Raw genomic sequence first — 21,250 nt, 5'->3', positions numbered from 1 at the left:
CAGATAGAATCTATCATTGTCATGTTATCGATATCGCAATATTATTATCAGAGATATTTCATATCGCAAATTGTTCAAACTTAGATTCAATTGGTTACGTCTTTTACATTCACACGTCAAATTGCATCGCTTCATTATATTAACTTCGCATTTGTATTTTAATATATTTAACTTTATAGGAAAGTATTTATTTACTTGACTGAGGCCATAACGCCGTTGTGATACTATATATTGCAACCCAAATGCATCACATTAAATGTAATAAAGTTAAGATAACGTTATTTAAAAAATCCTTATATATATATTTTTTTTGAACTCATAGTGATAGTCGTTTATCTAATCAGGATGAAGGTAGCCAATGTATCAGCTGTTGAAACTCATTTAATTTCTTATTGAGAATTTTTGTATTTACAAAAAGTTATTACTTTTATTTTATGATTCTTTTAAATAAATGAACAATTAATGTGTTTAGCTGCTTTTTTAGATTAATTTATAACAGTATCGATCCTCGATAATAACATCATAAAATGACATATGTACATATGTAAATGTCATATATGATCAAAATAATTTTTATTATTAAAAAAATAGAATTTATAATGTAGATCAGAATATAATATTAATATTGTAATGTTTTATTACCATTATGAACAATAGAATAAGCATGCATGTATAATATATCACAAAAGAGTACAGAAGAATCTAATAGATGGCTCTTCCAGATAAATTTTATACTATTCTACAAACTAGAAACTGAATAAACGCAATGTGTAATTGTTATTACTAGTTTCTTAAGAAATTTGAAAATATATATTTTATTATATTTTATATAAATTTATATAAATATAATAATTTTTATTTTTTTATAAAATAACATATTTTCATATATAAAAATATAAAATAGAATTCTCTTTGTAAAATAAAGTATAAAGTTAAACTTTATACGTAATTAAATCACTTAGTCTTTTGTTGTTTCTTTCTCACTGTCTTCCTCATCATCATCATCATCATTATCATCATCATCAATCTTTGATTCTCCCGCAAATTGTATTGTAAACACTGATTTGCCAGATATTCGTCTTCCTAAAATAAATAAAATGATAAAACTTTTTATTTGCTCTCATATAAAATGCGGATAATAATTATAAAGACTTACTTGCTCTTAAAAGAACAAGTTGACATTCATCTAATATAGCTGGTTTTATTCTGTCTCGATTCAAACCTAATATAAATCCACTATACATCACGATAAGTTATATAAATAATGCTTTTTAAAAGTGTATCTTTACCACTAGTTTATATATTACTATTATTACATTTTAAATAAAAAAGGATACAGATTTATAATATCATAAGGACTTCTAATTAAATTCTTGCTATTTGCACCACTGGATATGATTACATTCTACAACAGATAGGATGTATTAATAGATTAATGAAATAAATATATTTAAGATTACATTATTTACCACAATTATGATCAGTAGAATTAATTTATAACAAAAATATAAAACTTATATCTAATATGTAATATCTAATATATATTTACCACATTTCCACGATACATATGTAGTTTATAAGAAGAATGAAGAGTTGCTATACGTGTTTCTTGTTTCAAAAGATCTACATACTGTGTTTCAAAACACAAGCCTCTGGCTATGGCTTGACGATATACTTTTCGATTTATCTTTATACCAGAAATTTCTGGTTTTATTGTAATCAGATCTGCTTTTATTTGTGAACAGGCAAACTAAAAAAAAAAATAAGAGAATAAAGAATACAGAAATTAAACATATTAGAAATTAAAATAATATAAAAAAATAAATGTGTGCACCATATGTATACCAACCTCTAATATATTCTGATTAGTTGGGACAATAGCATATATATCATATTTTTTCAAATTTGGTGCCAGTGCCTGTAATGACAAAACTATCCTCAATGTAATATCAATATTCCAATATAGATAAACCTTTTATTTTGAAAAATCATGTAACTCGAATTTAGTAACATTTGTTTCAAATAGATACTTCATAGAAATACGCTGTAACATATCAAAATCTTACTTAATTTCAAAATTTGGGTTACATTAAGTTTCAAAATAAATGACTTAAATATAAATTTTATATTGATATAAAACTGCACCAATGTATGTGCTTTTGTTGAATCCGAACAAATAAATGTTATCCTATTAAGTATGCGCAGTTTTCCTTTCCATTTTTCATTTAGCTTGGATACATCAATTGGATTTGGCACCACGTTTGACACCACTTTAGTCTTTTCACTTTCCTTCTTTTTCTTACTATCTATGTCATTCTCATTTAATATATGGTTTAATGCAATTGTTCTATAACCCACTAATACCAAATAAATTCATATAGAATAATGAAAATGCTTAATTTGTTCTATTATTTACTCTCACAGTTAACTTACTTTCATATAACTTTAATAAAATGCCGTCTAAACTTTCCACACGCTTGTCCGGTATATTTATACACAAATCAAAAAATCCGTCACTTAACTTAAAATCCATTTTCCCAAAATTTAGCAATTATACAAATAATATAAATGGATATTGACTAAAACAAGTACGATGAATAAAAGAGAAGTGAGCAATAAATAAAGAAGTCAATGTTATGAGAAATTGTTTATATTAAAATGTGGAATAAATTCGATATTTTATGAATCTTGAGAGGATGCTACACGTGTTAAACATTTACTGCATCATAGGTATCTTTCTAAGAATATCGAAGCAACTGATACTCGCTAATGATTACTTCGAATAAGCAATCTTGGCACACGATCACAACTAATGAAGAAATCGTTGAATGAACTATTGTATGTGATAATTTTTTATTATTATGAAGCTACATATAAACTCGTTGTATACAGATGACTGAACAGCTGGAGGACATCCGCCATATTGTTGACTCACGAAGATTCATGCGCCGACTAAACGCGCGCGATTCAGTTTTCGTGATAGTTTAAGAAATATGTTCGATATATGGAAATTTCCTTAAAAAAAAGCATAATTATAAAATAAACTTACGTGCGAAAATTAAATTCAATTAGAAGGAGGTATGGGAGAAAACTGACCGTGAAGTTACATGAAACAATGATATGAAGTTATGAAGATATTACTTGACAATGTAGATCATAATGACGCGGTAGTATTAATCATCGCGAATGATTGAGCTGGCAGAACTATCTTTTATTCTTAACACTGGAAGATTGCTAATCAAGAATTGTATCGTCAGCCATTGCATAACCTGGGAGGAAGATGGGTCCTTGTTTTGTTACGTGAATCCTTAATTGCCGAAATACAGATCACCTTCGCTGTCATATCTATTTGATCAAAGGATGCGCTGTTTTGAATGGGAAATAATTTTGCACGTGTACTTGAACTCATTTTGAGAAGTATATAAAGCCAGAATTCATATTCTTTGATTCAATATAATTTAAAGTGACTTTGTTGGCTGAAGCTACCAAATCAGATCTGACTATGATACTCAAGTTAGGATTCGTTCTAATATTCACTCTCGCAAATTGTGTAGTACGTATTAAATTTTTTCGAAGAAAAAGAACGTTAAAAACTCTACAAGAAAGCTCCATCATTAATATTAAAATAATTTGATAGTTACGCTTAAAGAATTACAACTTCATTAAAACAGAATTTTCATTCGGAACTAAGCGAGACTGAGGTTTCATTGCTTATCTTTAACGCTTTCGAAGTCAAATTAAAAAGAAAAAAGAAAAATTAACTAATCTTGTTGACTTATATTTTAAAGATATTAGTATCTCGACATTCTTTTTAAGCAAACATTTTTTTTCAAAGTTTTTTCCATTTTTTTTTAAAGAAATTAGAAATTAAAAATGGATTGAAAAATCTACTTTTGACATTAATTTTATGAAAACATAAAAGTTGTAGTTAAATATATTTATAGGCGCACGAGGGATATTCATATGTGCGTCCCATCAAACAATTGTCTTACAATCGAGGATACAACTATGAGAATCCGTACGATCAGTGGTCGGATGAAGGCGGAATTCCCGGCGTAGCCGGAAAAGATTATCCGATCTTCCGCCAAGTTCCATGGACGCGATTCGTGTGCGATTGGAAATATCCGGGCTATTATGTCGACCCTGAGGCCGACTGCCAAGCATATCACATCTGCCAACGCGACGGCCGTAAGGACTCGTTTCTTTGTCCGAACGGCACGTTATTCAATCAGGAGAGACTGGTTTGCACGTGGTGGTACACCGTGGATTGCTCTCGCGCGCAAAGTTTCTACTCCATTAACGAGGCGATTGCAAAAGCAATGGAGGAAGCTGATAGGTGAGCACGCATTACATAACGAATTGTTCAAAATACATTCTGTATCCGCACAGCATTCGCGTTTGATTGCATAATCGGACATCTCCTTATCTCCCGCGGTTCAAGCACGAAAAAGAAGAAGAAAAATGTTGCGGCAACATGTCTTTTAATGTTCCCGCTGAATTATCTCATAATAAAATGAAGCGATAAATAAGTTACGCATCACATTAATTATAATAGGTACGCTACTTTCATTCGCACAGGAAAGCAATCAAACTCGGACTCCCCCGCTTTCAGTTTTCACCGTTGAGATTAAGCAGTGGTCTTCAAAGACCCGATGCATGTAACATATCGATAGATAAAATATCGTATTGATCTATCGCTGATGTAAATTTTACGCAGATGTATTAATAATTTTATGTTCTCCAGCAGTGTACAGCAATGAAGTTTGTTTTGAACATTTATGTAATATATAATTTTTATATGCCTCGTGTTTAATTTGCATTCGTGTATTTCCCCAAATTTTATATTATTGTTATGTTATTATATATATATATATATATAATATATATAATATATATATGTGTGTGTGTGTGTGTGTGTGTGTGTGTGTGTATAATACCACTAATCGTTATTAATTCTTTTACAATAAAGACGCATAGCTGAAGAAAAACTATCTCGAGATTATCATCGTGAATCTAACGTTGAGAATAAATCTTGGAATAAGAACTGGCAGAATGAACGACAAGAATGGAACAAATACATCACTCCTATTCATCGTGATCATAATTTGGATTCCTCTAAGCAACCTCCTTATGAAACACCTGCGACATCGGGACGTCCTCTTTATGGCACATCCAAGATTTCTGTTAAATCTTGGTCAAATGCGAATACACGTTATGCTAATTCTTATCTGTTGGAGCCAAATTACAAGATTGGTGTCAAAGGCAAGCACAAAACTTCGCAACGTCAACCAACGTTTTACTTACCTTCAAATTAGCCGAACAGCACGATGCATATCGTTTATAATATCTTGAACATTTTATGTAAACATTATATAATATTATTTACATTATATATATATATATATATTAATATATATTAATTATATATATTAATAAATTGTCTTATTAAAATAAGAAATGTATTATACGATTTTATTTTTATGTTATTGTTGAGAGAATTTTTATTATTTATTCACGTGACGTATTCGACCGAAATATCTTGTTAAAAAGACAATTGCTTGATCTTTTAAGTTTTGTAGGAAACATGGCTATCTTGGAAGGAAAGTTTTAATACTAAAGAAATTATTATAAAGTGTAAAGTGTGAAAGAGAAAGAGGAGAGTAACAGTCTAAATAATCGAACTACACAATCACAAAAGTTCAGCAGGATTCTGTTTAAGGATTCTGCTTTTCTTAACATTCTGTTGTCCTAGTTAACAGACTTAGAATCGTGCCTCTCCGAGTCATGCTCTTTAGTCGTTTCATATAATTGTACATACGAAACATAATTATACTTAAAAGTAATTGATGGATCATCAAAATTTAATTATAAATTATCTAAAATATATAAAATATGCATTTCTAAAATAAACTCTTCCGTGTGTAATAAGATTATTTTGAAAAGGGGGATTATCATTTTCTTAGTTTACCAATTATTGAATATAAAAAAACAATAATACCAAAAAACAATAAATACCAAATTCAAAAAACGAAGCAAGATTTAAAAACTTGCAGCAATAAGCAATTCTAAAATTTCGCAAAAAATTAACAAAGCTAAGAAAATTAATATTGAGTGCTGAATAGGCTTCCCGTCTTGGATTTCTCTCTTGTTCGGCTCTAAATGGATTTCTCCAACAACAGTAATCCACCTAATCCGCTCGTACTTTTGCAGCTGAGTCACATTCAAGACAACTTCGGCTTATAATATCACGATTTATGGACGAAGGAAGGGCTCTCGTCATCGATAAACGTGCGATGAATAAGCGATGGCGCAAACGGCGCAGACACGGCTGGTGTTTCTCTACATCATCTTTCCCGGATTCTGAGAAAAAGGGGTGAACGCTGCGAGGCCTGCGAGGGCCTCTAGATCCTCTAAATCTATATCTGTCCACTGAATCGCAAGTCGGTTCGACGCCGATTCCGCCGTCACGATCGTTCTCGCGAAGGTCAATCGTGATTCGCGATGATCGGCGCGCGTCTCCTGCCTTAATATTCTCACGGGTCGCGATCTGTGAATGCTCCTATTCATAGTCTTTTGAACAGATGTAAACGTACAACAGACGTGATGTCAATTGTGACACGCCGATTGCACCCGTACTAATATCCGTCCACCGGCCGATTCTCGCATAAGTATGCAAACGCACGTCGAAGAACATCAATCAAAAAGATGAAACTCGATGATCTTGATTAAATTTCTCGTTCTTGCGTATTAAGTGCTCGTTACGATCGGAAAGTAGTTTGAAAAATCTCTCGTTAGAGAAGAGCGAAATACGCAAGGGATATTTGCACTACTCGTATAAGAGAACTTATAATAGTAGTTAACTTTTTTAACGTATAGCTGCTAAAGACGGTTCTCAACTATTTGCGCAAACTGTGTGAGGCAATGTCTGCTTCTCAAAGTTGTGAAATGCAAAATAAGCCAACAATACCTATGTAAAGGGATTTTATTAAAGCATCCTTCATTATTATTATTGTTATATTATAGGAATAATGTTGTCTATTTATGGCTTGCTGTAATAGTTAATATCAAAGCATATGTTTTAAAAATTTATATTTTTTCAAAAATTTTTTAAAAATTTATATTTTTTAAAAAATTTATATTTTTCGGTCTATAATTAATATATTTATTCGCAGAAGAAATTAAAGAATTATCTTTAAGAGTAGGAAGTATTATTAAGTAGGAAATTAAGGAGTTAGTTAACGCATTTACGAGGATTAGTTTGCAAAATGTATCCGTACGATATAAAACAAGTGTTATGTTTTTAATATCTCGAATTTATTTTGCATAAAAAATAAAAGAAAATAGAAAAATATTATTTTCATTTTTTATATTTCTTTAAATCTTTCGTATTTTAAGAATTATTCTCGAAAGTATAAGTTTACCATACCAGTTATCATATACTTCAATTATCTCAATTTTCCTCCTTGGTTATGACAAAGTTCGATCCACGGCTAATTATTTCTTTACATAATAATCGAGTCAAGTATCGTCGTGACGATCACCATAAAGAAATTACAAAAAGAATAGAATGCACAAGGACGACTTTATGTCTTTCTTTCCGAATGATTTGATGTAATGCAATTGTAGTAAGTGGAGTAAGTTGTAAAAAGACGTCGATTGCCGATAATTCAGACATCCTCGCTTTGTTTGCCCTGATTTTAACGAAGTTTAATGTACTACAACACGGATATTTGAATACATTTAGTATGTCGGACTTTTCTCACGATTATGTTGCAATCACAATTCTTTCAAGGATTAATATGATCGATTGTCGCAATACATCACTTCGAGATTTTGTAATGTAGATCATTACCTCCTTTTTTTTATTAACTAAAATTATTTATCGATGGGACTTAAAAATGGCTTAACCGTATCTTCTCACTTGGGAGCTCCAGATCGTGAGACAATTGTTGATGTTATATATAATACAATAAGTGGATTCCAGGCATGTTTTGCGAGGGAACCAAGTGCGGCCGGCACGGCAAACGCGATTGAAGTCTCGCGTTCGTGAGAACAAATTTGATGTAATTATCACGGAAGCATTATGTCGTCTTGGAAGAATGTTGTATAGAAAATGCGCTCATTGTACTTATAAATTTCTTCTATCGCATTTACGATATCTCAAAATAGATTAAGCTACACATTAGAAATTATATCATATATATTTTAAATTAATTATTTTGCTAATAAATAATGTATATTGAAGATAAAAATTTAAACTAACTCCATTAACGAGGATTTCTTATTTAAATGCGGCACTTTAGGAATTTTCCTCTCTTTTTAGTTTTAAAATTAGATACGTATACTTTCAGTTACTGTAAATTGTAAACATATATTGTCTCATATATATATATATATATATATATATATATATATATTTCATTCGTGGAAATAATATGAAAAATATTATGATTAATTTTCATGTATTCATATACTCATTACAATGCGAGATCTTATTCGTCATAGTGGCGAGTGACGAATGCATTGGTTACTGCTATTATAATCGTAATCAATTTTTTCTCCCATAACGTTATTTCCATATTTATTCTATAATTACCATGGGTTTTATAAAAAATTCTTGAAGTATTCATCAAACACATAAAATAGATGAATTCTAATACAACCAATCGTTAGACTTCATTAACGATTAGTTCTAGAGAAACGGGGGATTTTGCAATGTGTAAACGATTATCGCAATCGTATTAAATCGTTGATGGATTTCAGAAGGAACGCTAATACGATTATAGTCGGAGCCTTTCTATACTGAACGCTCAGGATCACTGATGTATATCGCAAGCTTTACAGACTGATCGTCTTACAAAAATAAAGATAATATTTCCTGTAAATTTTTTGAGAATTTTAAAATCTATCTTGATAAAAAATCTATCTTGATAAATGCAACTGCGCTAAATTTAAAAAAATATGTTTTGAAGCTTAAGCAAAAATAACCGCCGCTCTACTTAAGAGATTTTCAGTATCTCGTTCAGTATCTCGTAATAATCGGAAGAAGTATTATTAAGTAGATAAGTATTATTAAGTAGATTATGGATATAAATTTATTATATATAAATCTTTAATGTACTGAGAATTTATAGAATTGCGAAACTAACTGAGGTACAACGTTTAATGCGAGTAAACTGGCTTTCGCGTAGTGTATAATCGAGAAATCGAAGGGTGGCAGAAACGAGCGGGGAGAATATACTCGCCTTGGGGGCCCACGTCTAGTACCCTCGAGGTTTTGCAAACTGAAATCTCGTCCGTACGATAACTTAGCAAATAGCTGTATCGATGCCATCCTTGCCCCGGGCCTCGTCGATTGCGAGTTTGCGCCAACGCGTGTGCACGATCGCGAATACGGGGAGGGGGGGGGGGGGGCGAGGGCTTATATGAGGAGATTGAGAAGAAATCGTGCATAGAAATTACGCAGTATCGCAATGTGCATGCGAAGCGAGAAGTCGATATTGGCACCCGCTTTTGTCCCATCGGCATGAGTTACGCGCCGACTACCTTTATGCCGCCCACGCGATGCAGTAACTCGCACTTTGCGGTGAAAGCACCGTGGAGGAGGACGTGCGAAGACACGTCGTGTCACTACGTACGTCCGATGATGATTATACGATGACGCAGGCCGATTACGAATCCGAAACGGGGCGAGCGAAGAACGCAGTCAAAGACGAACGGAGCTCGTTCTTTGACAGTAATGAAGCGCTGTGTCATTGTAGTGATTTTTATACGTAAAATTGTGTCGTAACTAAATCGTTTGAAAATTTGTCAAAGAAATAATCGATCAAATCGATCCTCAATCAAGATAATTCGAAAGTTACCGTTCAAAAAACAATTTGTTAAATAAGAATAAGAATTAATAAAGAAAAATGGCTTTTCCGAAAAAATTGAGAGAAAAGTGTCGGTTATAATTATTAATTATTTAATTTATATTATAAATAGAAATCTTTGAGAAATTAAAAATTGACTTATTTAAATTTCCCTTCTCCATCATACGACAGGAATGCTTGACATATCATACACAGAGTACTCTAAGCGGAGTGCTCTTGTCATTAAATTCGGTTCGCTCTCCTCTATCAAAGTATGACAAAATCAATACGATCTATTCTATTGCCCTTCTAATCATTCCAGATAGTCTCGACATCTCGACTGGAAAACAAAGCAAAAAGACTTTACGTTGCCAAAGCGTTTGTGTACTCTGTTATGCACCAAAGGGTATTATTCTCTACAGCTTTTCCGATAGCATGCATTATTTATTAGAAATCACTTCTCTTTGATCTTACATTGGTAAAGGTTTCAAAAGTAAAAACAATCATAGCTTTACAAGTTACAATAAGTTTACAAATTACATACAAAATGATAAGATTAAAAAAGAATAAATTTATATATTTAAGATTACATGAAAGAGAATTTTATGTACATATATTAATAAAATTAATTAAAACTTGCTTAAATTAAGATTTGTTGATGTAATATATATATATATATATATATATATATATATATATATCTTATATATAATAATAAACATTTCAGAATATTTATAGGATATATATATATATATATATATATATATATATATATACATTTATCATACGTTTTTCATACGTTTGTAATCAGTAAAATAACATGGATTTTATCTTTAACTTTTCAAGAATTAATTAATTACCAGATTATAATATAATTTCTCTAATAATCAATCATTTTCATCAATAATTTCTTCTTGTTTTTGTTTCGCTTATTAAATTACATTTACAGTAATCAATAAAAGGTGACATAAATTTTGCTTGTACTTTGATAAGAAAATAATCGTGATAACGGCATGTGTCTTTTCTATCCAAAGACACATCGTAGATCGAAATGCAGAGACATCCTCCCGATCTTTCTCCTCTCGGGAGATCCTCACCGTCGACTAGAGCAACGCGAAATACACAGCACTTCGGTACACGTTACTCTACTTGCAGTATTTCACTTTCACTAACCCCGGCCTCCCACGAGCTGCTCATCTCCGCGAGATCCCCCGTCAGGATCCCCCCCTCTGGAAGAGGCCCCCTTCGGAACCCGCAGCGGGTCACTTACGTCGTGAGGTCGTTCCACGGATAGCGCACCGCTTATGGATTGTGATGGGCCCGCGATAGGTCCATTCGCGCTATTTCGGATTCAACCTGTCGATATTTACTTTAGGTAATCATCGGGGGTCGAAGAGGTCCAGGTTCTTCTTCTCTCCATCCGACATTCTTACTTTTAGACATTTATACATATTCTATATATGGAATACATATGGATTCATATTCTATATATGAAATACATTTCACAAAGTTATATCAGTTAAAGTTATATGATATAAAATATATATATATATATCTCATATTGAATATTCAATACAAAAAAATATTCTATCTGTATAATATAAAAAAAAGTAAAAATTAAAATGTGTGTATTTCTGATTGTCTACACTGTGATACACAAAATTATATCATAGATTTCTATTATTTTTTAAAATTAATATTAGCACAGAGATTACCTATCTAAAGTATGTTACATAATTGCAACATAAGATATATATATCTCTTAAAATTTGATGGAAAAGAGGTCAATAGAGGAAAGTAACATCCTCCTATGATTTTTAGAAGTACAGACGCCCCGCGCGAAAGGATCCATCCCATCGCCATCCGCGGTTTCGCATATTTCCCCACCTTGCATCCCGAGGAATAGAGGGAAAAAAGGGGGCTCGATCTGGAGGAGGTCGAAGGATGAAACGCCGGAGCTCATCCCTGGTGGGGGCGTATCGGTGCACACGGGGTGCTACCCAAGGATATATATGCCGATGAAGTTACTTCCACCATCAGTCACTGTCTTGACTTACCTCAGCACTGCGGTGTGTTTTGTACGTACGGATCGGTTGGGTGAGTCCACGACATCACTTCATCCCCCTAATGGCATCCACGATCGCGCTTTTGCCCGCTGCTCGACTCTGCGAGTTCTCGCGCGCCTGTATGTCACAAAAATCGGACAAAATCCTTTTTCGTTCCCCGACCCCGAGTGTACGTCCCCGAGAAAAAACTGACTGACTTCGATATCACAATTTTCCTCTCTAATGCATCTGTGCGCGCGTATCCCAACGTGGCACCGATAACACGCACGAATGACCCGCACGAAGGTCCCAAACTTCCGTGCGCAATGCTCGGAGATCGAACAAGGAACAAACGCAGTGTATTAAAGCAACACGGTCAGTGATTTCCATTCGAGCGTACCTTGGAGGTTCCATTTTCTTGTAAATATGTTTAATACATTAACTCCTCGTGTATAGAAATGGGCAACGTAAGTTACAATAATAGGACATGCACACGTGCTCGACCATAGGACCAAGTCGATATTCGAAAGCTCGTGTAAATTTATAGCGCGAAAAACAGAGAACATCAAAATTCTTTCTTTTTACCATTGTTATATGCATAAATGCATTGTTTATGCATATTTAAGATTTCAAAGTTTATCACAATTTTTACATTTTACAAAGAAATACTAATTAATTTTTTTAATTAATTTCTCAGATTTTTGTTATTTATTTGCTTAGTATCTGTTTATCTCAAAATCAATCGATACTATACAAATGACAATATAAATGTATCATATTAAATTTCATTTTATTATTTTTTATTAATGTCATACACACATTACATAATAAGAATTTGCAAAAAAAGACTTTATAATTCAAAGGTATTTCTAGCAGAAATATTATCTTTACGTTTTAGCAAAGTAAATTATATCTTTAGCAATAGATAATAATAAAATATATTTTAAATAAAATGTACTTGTAGACGGAATATAATTAAGTTCTTGTAAATTATTGCAAATTTGATGTTCTAATGTTTTCATTTTGTCAGACATTTTTATGTACTAATTGCACTAATTGTGAGATCGATCGATAATTGCGTTATTTTTTTCAGATTCGCCCGCTCGTTGAGGGTGCTTGCGCCAGCAAACATGCGGCTACGCTTACTCTGGATCGGTAAGACTAAAGTGACATTGATTCAAGATATTGTGATCACCGCGTGACTTCATTCTCGTGTAATCATCTAATGTAGTAATCGAGTTACGTTAACGTGCAATCAAATAAGCACATGGGAAGAGCTAACAAAAACCAACGCGAGAAAAACCACGCGGTAATATCCGTCGGTTTTCCTCTGGAGAAAACAGAAAGATTAGCAGAGATTGCAGTGTCGCGGACAGAGAAAAGAAAGTTCGCAATTTGTGACGTGTCTTAGCGTCAAGTATAACCTTCGTCTCGATAATCGAAGGAGATGAAAAGTCTCCAAGCAATTGTTAAGCAATCTTATGCCAACTTTACCTTCCGTTCATCGAATTATCGTGCCGTATAAGTTCTGGTACGTGCCATTACGCGCCACGCAATCGGTATGGCATCCTTTGACAATTCCATGTGCTTATCCATGTGACGACTGCAAACCACTGCAGAAAAATATTTAAAAAAAAAAAAAAAAAGAAAGCTTCTTGAGCGCAGTTGCAAAGATAATGAACATTTTTTTTTAACAAATACATTTTTTTATAGATAATTTTACATATTTTTCGGATAATAATAACGAGAGTCTATGTATTTTCTTCTACGATCTTTGTTATTTTACTAAATTTAAAGTAACGTTTAGCTTTCGTTAAAGTTTCTTTATACATTTCAGACTTTATACATACAAATATGCAAATCATAATTATTATAATTTAACTCACCTCGATAAACAATACAAATGAAAGAAAATTAATATTAAATATAAGTAAATTTTATTTGTTGAAACGATTATTGCGACGAATAATTCTATGGAATTAAAACTTTCATAATGAGTATAACTCGGTTACGATATTACAACCCAAACGAGTCTTAAATTTCGATGAAACCTTCACGCAAGGTCTACTATATTTTTTCGTAACATCCTCTAATTAAAACGAATTAGAGATAAGCCAGCGCACCGTGGGCTGGTATTGTTCCAGCGCACTTTTACGGGGTCACCCTTTACGCTTACGATCATCTTCACTTAAAATAAAGGTCAAGTGTATGCAGCGTACCGTGTTAACGCAACTTCTATCGCTTTGCTTTTTCTTACGGATGTTAAAAACAAACACATTAAATTGATCATAAATCAATGAAAAAAGACAAACGCTTGAAACGTCAAAGGAAAGATGAGAGAATAATTCGGAAATAAGTTAAACTTTTCTAAACTTTAAATTATGGATAATTTTGTTATAACACAATTATAACAACCAAACGAAGATTATATAATTAAAAATAGAAGCTTTAACTGTGCTGTCAAAACTGCTTAATAATCAACAACAAAGCAAACGTGATTTTTATTTTTTTTTTTTTTTTTTATTGGAATGAGATATAAATGCCAATAATATCATATGATAAGAAATGCTTGTGATCCGCGAAGAGGTGATCGAAGAAGGATTTAAGACGTTTCCGCTACGGCTTCCCTTCGGGCAAGTTACGTCAATACTCTGACGCGATCGTGCAACGCTAGTGTAACCACGTAACGGTCAAAGATCCTCTCGAACGATGCATCGAGTACCGTGCTCGGATTATCTTCGTAGATCACGCGAGGCTCAGCCGCATCTTGATCTCGGCCCTATTGTTTCGAGGTAACCAAAACCGAGGCTATCAACCGGCAACAGGAAGATGTACGAATAATGGTAATGCGATATTGTTGACTGAAATAGCCTTTTGGCCAAATTATGCGTGGTGTGGAAACAAGCGACGTATAAAGACCGACGGAAAGAGAGATCCTCTAAAAATTGTTTATAATACACTTAAATACGGAAAAAGATTACTGCTCGTGACGATCGTATTCAAACAGTTTCTCGTACTTCTATAATCGTGTCTAATAAATCACCAATATAGCCCATTGAAATCAGTGGAGAGAAAGCGCCGCCGTAAAATTTGCCGTTTATATTTCTATGCACAGTAAATCTTAAAATAAAATTTTATTAGCGATGTCGTGGGAATTTAATATAAGATTTATGAATTATTCTTAGATATTGAATTATTCTTTTATTACAATTGGCAATTATTTCTATCGGTACAAAGTTAATTTCATTTTGTGCATAAGTTAATTTAAATGATAAAAATATGAAATTAAGTCAAAATTCAATATATCTTGATTGTTAAATTATTGAAAGATAAAATAAAATTTATATTCGGTACGATATAAAAAGTAAATTTTCTAGATCCATGACTTACCGTGACAACGGTCTTATTCGAGCGATGGGTCATGTCGATCGTATTTGCCAAGTTACACCCATTAATTTACGTCGAAATAAAGATACCATTAAATCTTAATTTATCAATGTCACCGTGTGAAGATATCGACATTCGAATTGTTCGATAATTATACTTATTCATCAAGAACGATATATTCATTGCATTAACAGGAAAAGCTAATCAAGATTTTCATAATTCATTTTGCTACCTGCACATAGCAGCATTCACCGAAGTTTCGATTTTCAATAACTATATACCATTAGAGTACCACTATATTGCGAAAGAAATTAAGTGATATTCTAATAAAATCTATCTTGACTTATGACCCATAGGCAAAACGTATAATTTATCGGAAAAAAATAATTAAAGTAATTAAAATAATTAAAAAGTAAAAAATAATTTTTGTTTCCGATATCAGATGAGTTCTCGATGTATCGAAATAAATATGACTTTCATTCGAGAATATCTATAGAACTTGAGGGAGATCACCATCTGGATCTCCTCGCATGCCCAAGAATCAGAGTTCTGTATCTGCTTAACAAACAGCTTGCGTGATCTGCGGGGCCCGGCATGACGGTGTCATTGCGAAAACGCGCACGGGAGTCTCTACAATTCTCGTGTAACATACCACACGCACTCCTGCAGCTCGTTCGTATTGCTCGCTCCTCTCTCTCTCTCTCTCTCTCTCTCCTGCAAGCACGGTCCTTTCTTCTACGTTTATCCCTCTTCATTTTTCTTTTTCATGCGATTTACGTACGGCCAAGCGTGCGAAGAACCCCGCTAGCTTCTCCGTGCCTACGCTCCAAGCGCGCTCGACAATGCTCCTTTAATTAATTAGACGGGAAGTTATGTCAGAGATTTTTCAAGACACATTTCTCTTCTGTGAGATTCGCACGCAACCTCTCGTCATCGCGACGAATTGCGGCGGTTACTGGAGGCGGCGCGGAGCCGTTAACACTTGGGATAATTGATGTCATAACAAAAATTCTTTTTACGATAAATGTGTAACAAACTCTGTTGTAATAACTGCGTTAAATAAAGATCGCGCAATTTGTCAAGGTACGTGATCAAAAATAATATCCCATTTGTATCTGTATTTCAGTTCTGCTGGCTGTCGCTCGTACAGTTTTGGTAAGTAATTTACTCTCTCAAGCGTCTCGAATCATGTTATTTATAAAAAAAACTCAAGATAAAAATGTTTCTTTAACTTTATAATCTTTTACACTTAATTTATTTAATTTGTAAATTTAAACTGTAATTTCACTTTTTTTAATCTCTATTAGAAAACTGGTATATTAAAAACTAAAGAATAAATCAACGTGATGTAGTTATTTCAATTTTTCGCGATCAACACATCTTTGCTTCTTCTTTCCCATCTTATGAAACAGCATTTTTCGTTGCGCAAGTTTAAGCACTCTCATATTAATCGGTCGTGACTATTCTGTTGTAACATTACAACGATCACAATGATCGAGCATACGAAGACGCTCCTTCAGACTTTTCTACAAGCACGATTCTAATGATGTCGGAATTCATAAATCTGATATAATTCATCGTTCAAGGGTATTCTCAACGAGTAGCGATAGTATTCTAGTAGTAAAATCTATTTAAACTGGATTGTATGTTGAATGAATCAATATTATTTATATATCACTATATATCGCTATTAATTGAAACGTTATTTAACTTCAGCCTTAAATTTCGATAATAAAATTAATTTTGTATTAAAACAAAATTATATTATATTAGACTGCACATTTATTCTATTATTTTAAAAGTTAGCATAATAAAAAAAATTCATTTCATATATTTTTTCAAATTTTTTTAGAAGAGAGAACTGTATTTTTTATCAAGTTTATAATAATTTAGACGACATTTATTATTATATAGTATGTTCAATAAATTTATATATAAAATGTTATATATATAATCCAGTAAATATAATACTATAATTATGATACTATAATTATGATACTATAATTTCAGGCACAGACTGACGAGGGATATAATTATCCTAGACCAACAAATCAGCTTATACCAGGTGGTCCAGGAGGAGGTCCTGGTGTAAAACCAGGAAGATTTCCGGGTACTCCTGGAGGAGGATATCCATCTGGTGGTCCAGGTGGTGCCCCGGGAGGTTCTGAATCAAGACCTCCTAGTGGACAACCTGAAAGACCAAGTGGTTATCCATCTGGACCTTCAGGATTTCCAGGACGCCCAGGTGAGGGTCAACCAGGACAACAACCTGGTTTCCCATCAGGTCAAGCACCTTCCGGTGGATACCCTAGTGGCCGACCTTCAATTCCCTTTCCAAGCGGTGAACCCACAGGAAGACCTAGTACAGGACCAAGTCCCGGTGGTCCAGGTGGCCCGAGCGGATCCGGTGGGCGACCGACAGGACCAAATGGAGGATATCCTAGTGGCAGACCTAGCGGGCCAGGACTTCCAGGGCAAGGACCTTCTGGATATCCAAGCGGTCAAGGAAAACCAGAAGGTCCTGGATATCCCAGTGGTCGGCCAAGTGGACCAAGCGGACGTTATCCCGGTGAAGCACAAAAACCTAGCGGTCTGGGAAGTGGATATCCTAGCGGACGGCCAGGAACTGGTTATCCTGGAGTTGCTCAAAGACCTGGTGGTGGTCCAGGTCCTCAAGGACCAGGCTATCCAGGAGGGCCGAGCGGTCCTCAAGGTCCTGGAGGTCAGCAAGGCCCAGGTGCAACATCTCCCGGCGGTTATCCTGGAGGTCAAGGACCAGGAAGTTATCCCAGTGGTCCAGGCCCGCAAGGACCAGGAGGGGTTCCAAGTAGACCGGAAACACAAGGGCCAGGAAGATTCCCAGGTGGACCAGGTCCACAAGGACCGGGAGGATTTCCAGCTGGGCCAGGCCCGCAAGGACCAGGAGGATTTCCGGGTGGACCAGGCCCACAAGGACCAGGAGGATTCCCAGGTGGGCCGGGTCCACAAGGACCAGGAGGATTCCCGGGTAGACCAGGCCCACAAGGACCAGGAGGATTCCCAAGTGGACCGAGCCCACAAGGTCCAGGAGGATTCCCAGGTGCTGGTCATCCAGTAGGACCTGGTGGACCCGGAACATACACGCATGAAGATGAAGGAACATATGACGAAGGTGATTATTCAGCTATTCCAGGCGAACCTGGTCGCGATTATCCTATATATAGTGAAATTCCGGAAACCGGATTCCGCTGCGACGCCCAACAATTCCCAGGTTACTATGCTGACGTCGAAGCCCAGTGCCAAGTTTTTCACATATGTGCCAACAATAAAACTTATGATTTTCTTTGTCCGAATGGAACGATTTTCCATCAACAATTCTTCGTTTGTGTTTGGTGGAATCAATTCGATTGCAACTCCGCGCCAAGTCTTTATTATTTAAATGAAAATATTTACGATTATACTATAATGGGAGCACCAAGTCGAGGACCTTCTGGACCTGGTACATATCCAGGAGGTCCAGGCGTTCCAGGTGGTCCAGGCGGTCCGGGAGGTCCAGGCGGTCCAGGCGGTCCAGGTGGTTCAATCAGTCCAGGTGGTCCAGGCGGTCCAGGCGGTCCAGCTGGTCCAGGCGGTCCGGGAGGTCCTGGTGGTCCTGGTGGCCCAAGTGGCCCGAGTGGTTATCCAGGAGGTCCGCAACGTCCTGGTGGTCCTGGTTATCCAGGAGGACCTCAAGGTCCATCAGGACCTAGTGGTTATCCAGGCGGACCTCAAGGACCATTAGGACCTAGTGGTCCTGGTTATCCAAGAAAACCTCAAGGTCCGTCAGGACCAAGCGGTTATCCGGCAGGTCCTCAAGGTCCATCAGGACCGAGTGGACCACAAGGACCAACGGGTCCAAGTGGCCCAAGTGGTCCAAGTGGTTTCCCAGGAAGACCGGGTGGTCCATCTGGTCGTCCAGGACCCGGATATTTAACTCCGCCGTCAGGACCATCAGGACCTCAAGGACCTCAAAGACCAGGCGGACCAGGATATCCTGGAAGACCTCAAGGACCTTCCGGTCCTACTGGACCTCAAGGACCAAGTGGTCCAAGCGGATACCCGGGGCCAGGTGGGCCGTCACCAGGATATCCAGGACAATCTCAAGGACCCACTGGACCGCAGGGACCAAGCGGCTTTCCGAGTGCACCGGGTAGTCTCCCACAAGGACCCAGTGGTCCAGGTGGATATCCTAGCGGTAGACCAAGCGGCCCATCATTTCCAAGTGGGCCTTCTGGGCCAGGAGGTATTCCTGGGAAACCAGATACAGGTTCACCGTTCCCGCCGCAAGGTCCTGCGAAACCAGATCGTGAGTATTTGCCGCCGCGGGCTGGATAAACGTGAAACGAAACTTTCAGTCAGCATCTAACGGCGACTCCCACTGTTGTTAATGCTGGATGACACGTGTAAATACAAGCCCTTATACTTGCGTAATCTAAGTGATATTGATTATTCGTATTGCATTTCACTTTTATATACCATATAGGAAATTTGATTGTTCTGCTTAACCGTTAAATCATCTTAAGATTTCCATTCATGCAATTAAAAATTTATATAATCGCTTATGTATTTTTTTCTTTCTTTGAAGTTTTGTTAGTAAAATATATTTATGTATAAAATAAAATTCATGTATTAACGTTTACATTATATATAAAGAATGTAATATATATAAAATATATAAAATATATTCTAATGTTATCTATATATTAATATAATATAAAATATTTATATTTTACTAATAAGATATGTGTAATATTCTATTAATTAAATTATGAAAGTTTCCTATTAACTGCTCCATTTTATTCAACGACGTAAAAAGATGATGAAATAATATTTCATGAAACTTAAAATAATTAAAATTACAGTATATTTTTCCTTTCTCATTTATTTGCCAGTTGTTATTATATTAAAAATATATAATAGATTACAATTAATTTCAACAAATAATATGAATTTTAATGCATGATAAATTGCATTGAAAAAAGATTTAACGGAAATCTTATGATGAAATTACAAGTAATAATATTAAGCATGTACGCTGAATGTATTCATCATCGTCCAATCAAATATTATTAACTAGATTAAATACCTTTAATTTTTATTTTATATATTCACATAAAAGATAATTATTTTCAACTTACCTTTTTCAAATATTATTAATTTTATAATAATTATTAAAATTAAAATTATTATTGCAATCGATTAATTTCTGTCGAAAGCAAAAGGACGTTGATGATATACATACAACTTGTAAGTATTAAAACGCGACATATTTATTTATTCAGTTTTAATAAAAATATGGCCGTTATCACTTATTATCTTACTGTCAGGAAACAATGAATTGGACGTCATGCGGATGTCATCGGCACTTAGATTTCGTTTAGAAGTGAAAATTCATATTACTATCTAATTGTAATCAGACGTATAAAAACATAATAAAGCGCATGATTTTATACTTTAAGGCAGCTATGCCTTACAAAGTGTCATATGTTATAACATTTTTAACACAATTAATTGTAATATCCATCAAACGCAAAATAATTGATAATTAATAAAATGTATAGAATATGACGATTTATACGATGCATTTTGTTAGTATAATTCGAACTGGAGGTCTATATCTATAGGATTGTAATAGCAAATAATTTATAAACGAAGCAACAGAAGTGTACTACAGGAATGCCGTAATTGAACATCTCGAGCAATCGTATCATTAAAACAAAAATAGCACGGTTTATTGTATTAATAAATTAGTACGTAATTATCACACGATCCAAGAAATAACGAAGTAATCCGATTTCTTCCGAAGAGCGTATCATTGTCATATATAGTTAAGCAACGCATGACATAATTATATATACATATACCTATATTTTTATAACAATGGTTTGAGACTCCTACGTGGGATGCCATTATGTATATTTTATGCGCGAAATAAAGGAAACACCTTTG

At 34.6% G+C, this 21,250-nt stretch overlaps 3 protein-coding genes across 3 annotated transcripts; 2 read left to right on the top strand and 1 right to left on the bottom strand.

The window, feature by feature from the left end:
- Positions 1-614: 614 nt before the first annotated feature.
- Positions 615-2,986, bottom strand: Rpp30 (ribonuclease P protein subunit Rpp30). Its single transcript, XM_011641485.3, has 7 exons — positions 2,434-2,986; positions 2,146-2,357; positions 1,850-1,918; positions 1,550-1,750; positions 1,338-1,405; positions 1,157-1,236; positions 615-1,083 (listed from the first exon to the last, which is right to left on the bottom strand). The coding sequence occupies exons 1-7, from the start codon at positions 2,531-2,533 to the stop codon at positions 959-961; spliced, it is 855 nt and encodes a 284-aa protein (XP_011639787.2). The 5' UTR covers positions 2,534-2,986; the 3' UTR covers positions 615-958.
- A 384-nt stretch (positions 2,987-3,370) lies between these two features.
- Positions 3,371-7,615, top strand: LOC105428893 (uncharacterized). The gene is made up of 3 exons (XM_011641484.3): positions 3,371-3,553; positions 3,945-4,336; positions 4,970-7,615. Exons 1-3 carry the CDS (start codon positions 3,503-3,505, stop codon positions 5,313-5,315), a joined length of 789 nt encoding a protein of 262 aa, XP_011639786.2. The 5' UTR covers positions 3,371-3,502; the 3' UTR covers positions 5,316-7,615.
- Positions 7,616-11,839: 4,224 nt separating this feature from the next.
- On the top strand, positions 11,840-21,250 carry LOC105428895 (uncharacterized). Its single transcript, XM_011641487.2, has 4 exons — positions 11,840-11,948; positions 12,990-13,051; positions 16,410-16,438; positions 17,294-21,250. The coding sequence occupies exons 2-4, from the start codon at positions 13,027-13,029 to the stop codon at positions 19,634-19,636; spliced, it is 2,397 nt and encodes a 798-aa protein (XP_011639789.2). The 5' UTR covers positions 11,840-11,948; positions 12,990-13,026; the 3' UTR covers positions 19,637-21,250.

Source organism: Pogonomyrmex barbatus, unplaced genomic scaffold (assembly GCF_055798465.1).
Source record: "Pogonomyrmex barbatus isolate J1 unplaced genomic scaffold, ASM5579846v1 scaffold9, whole genome shotgun sequence".
Taxonomy (NCBI): Eukaryota; Metazoa; Arthropoda; class Insecta; order Hymenoptera; family Formicidae; genus Pogonomyrmex; species Pogonomyrmex barbatus.
The sequence above is the reverse complement of the archived record's forward strand: the minus strand, read 5'-3'. Positions and strand labels throughout refer to the sequence as shown.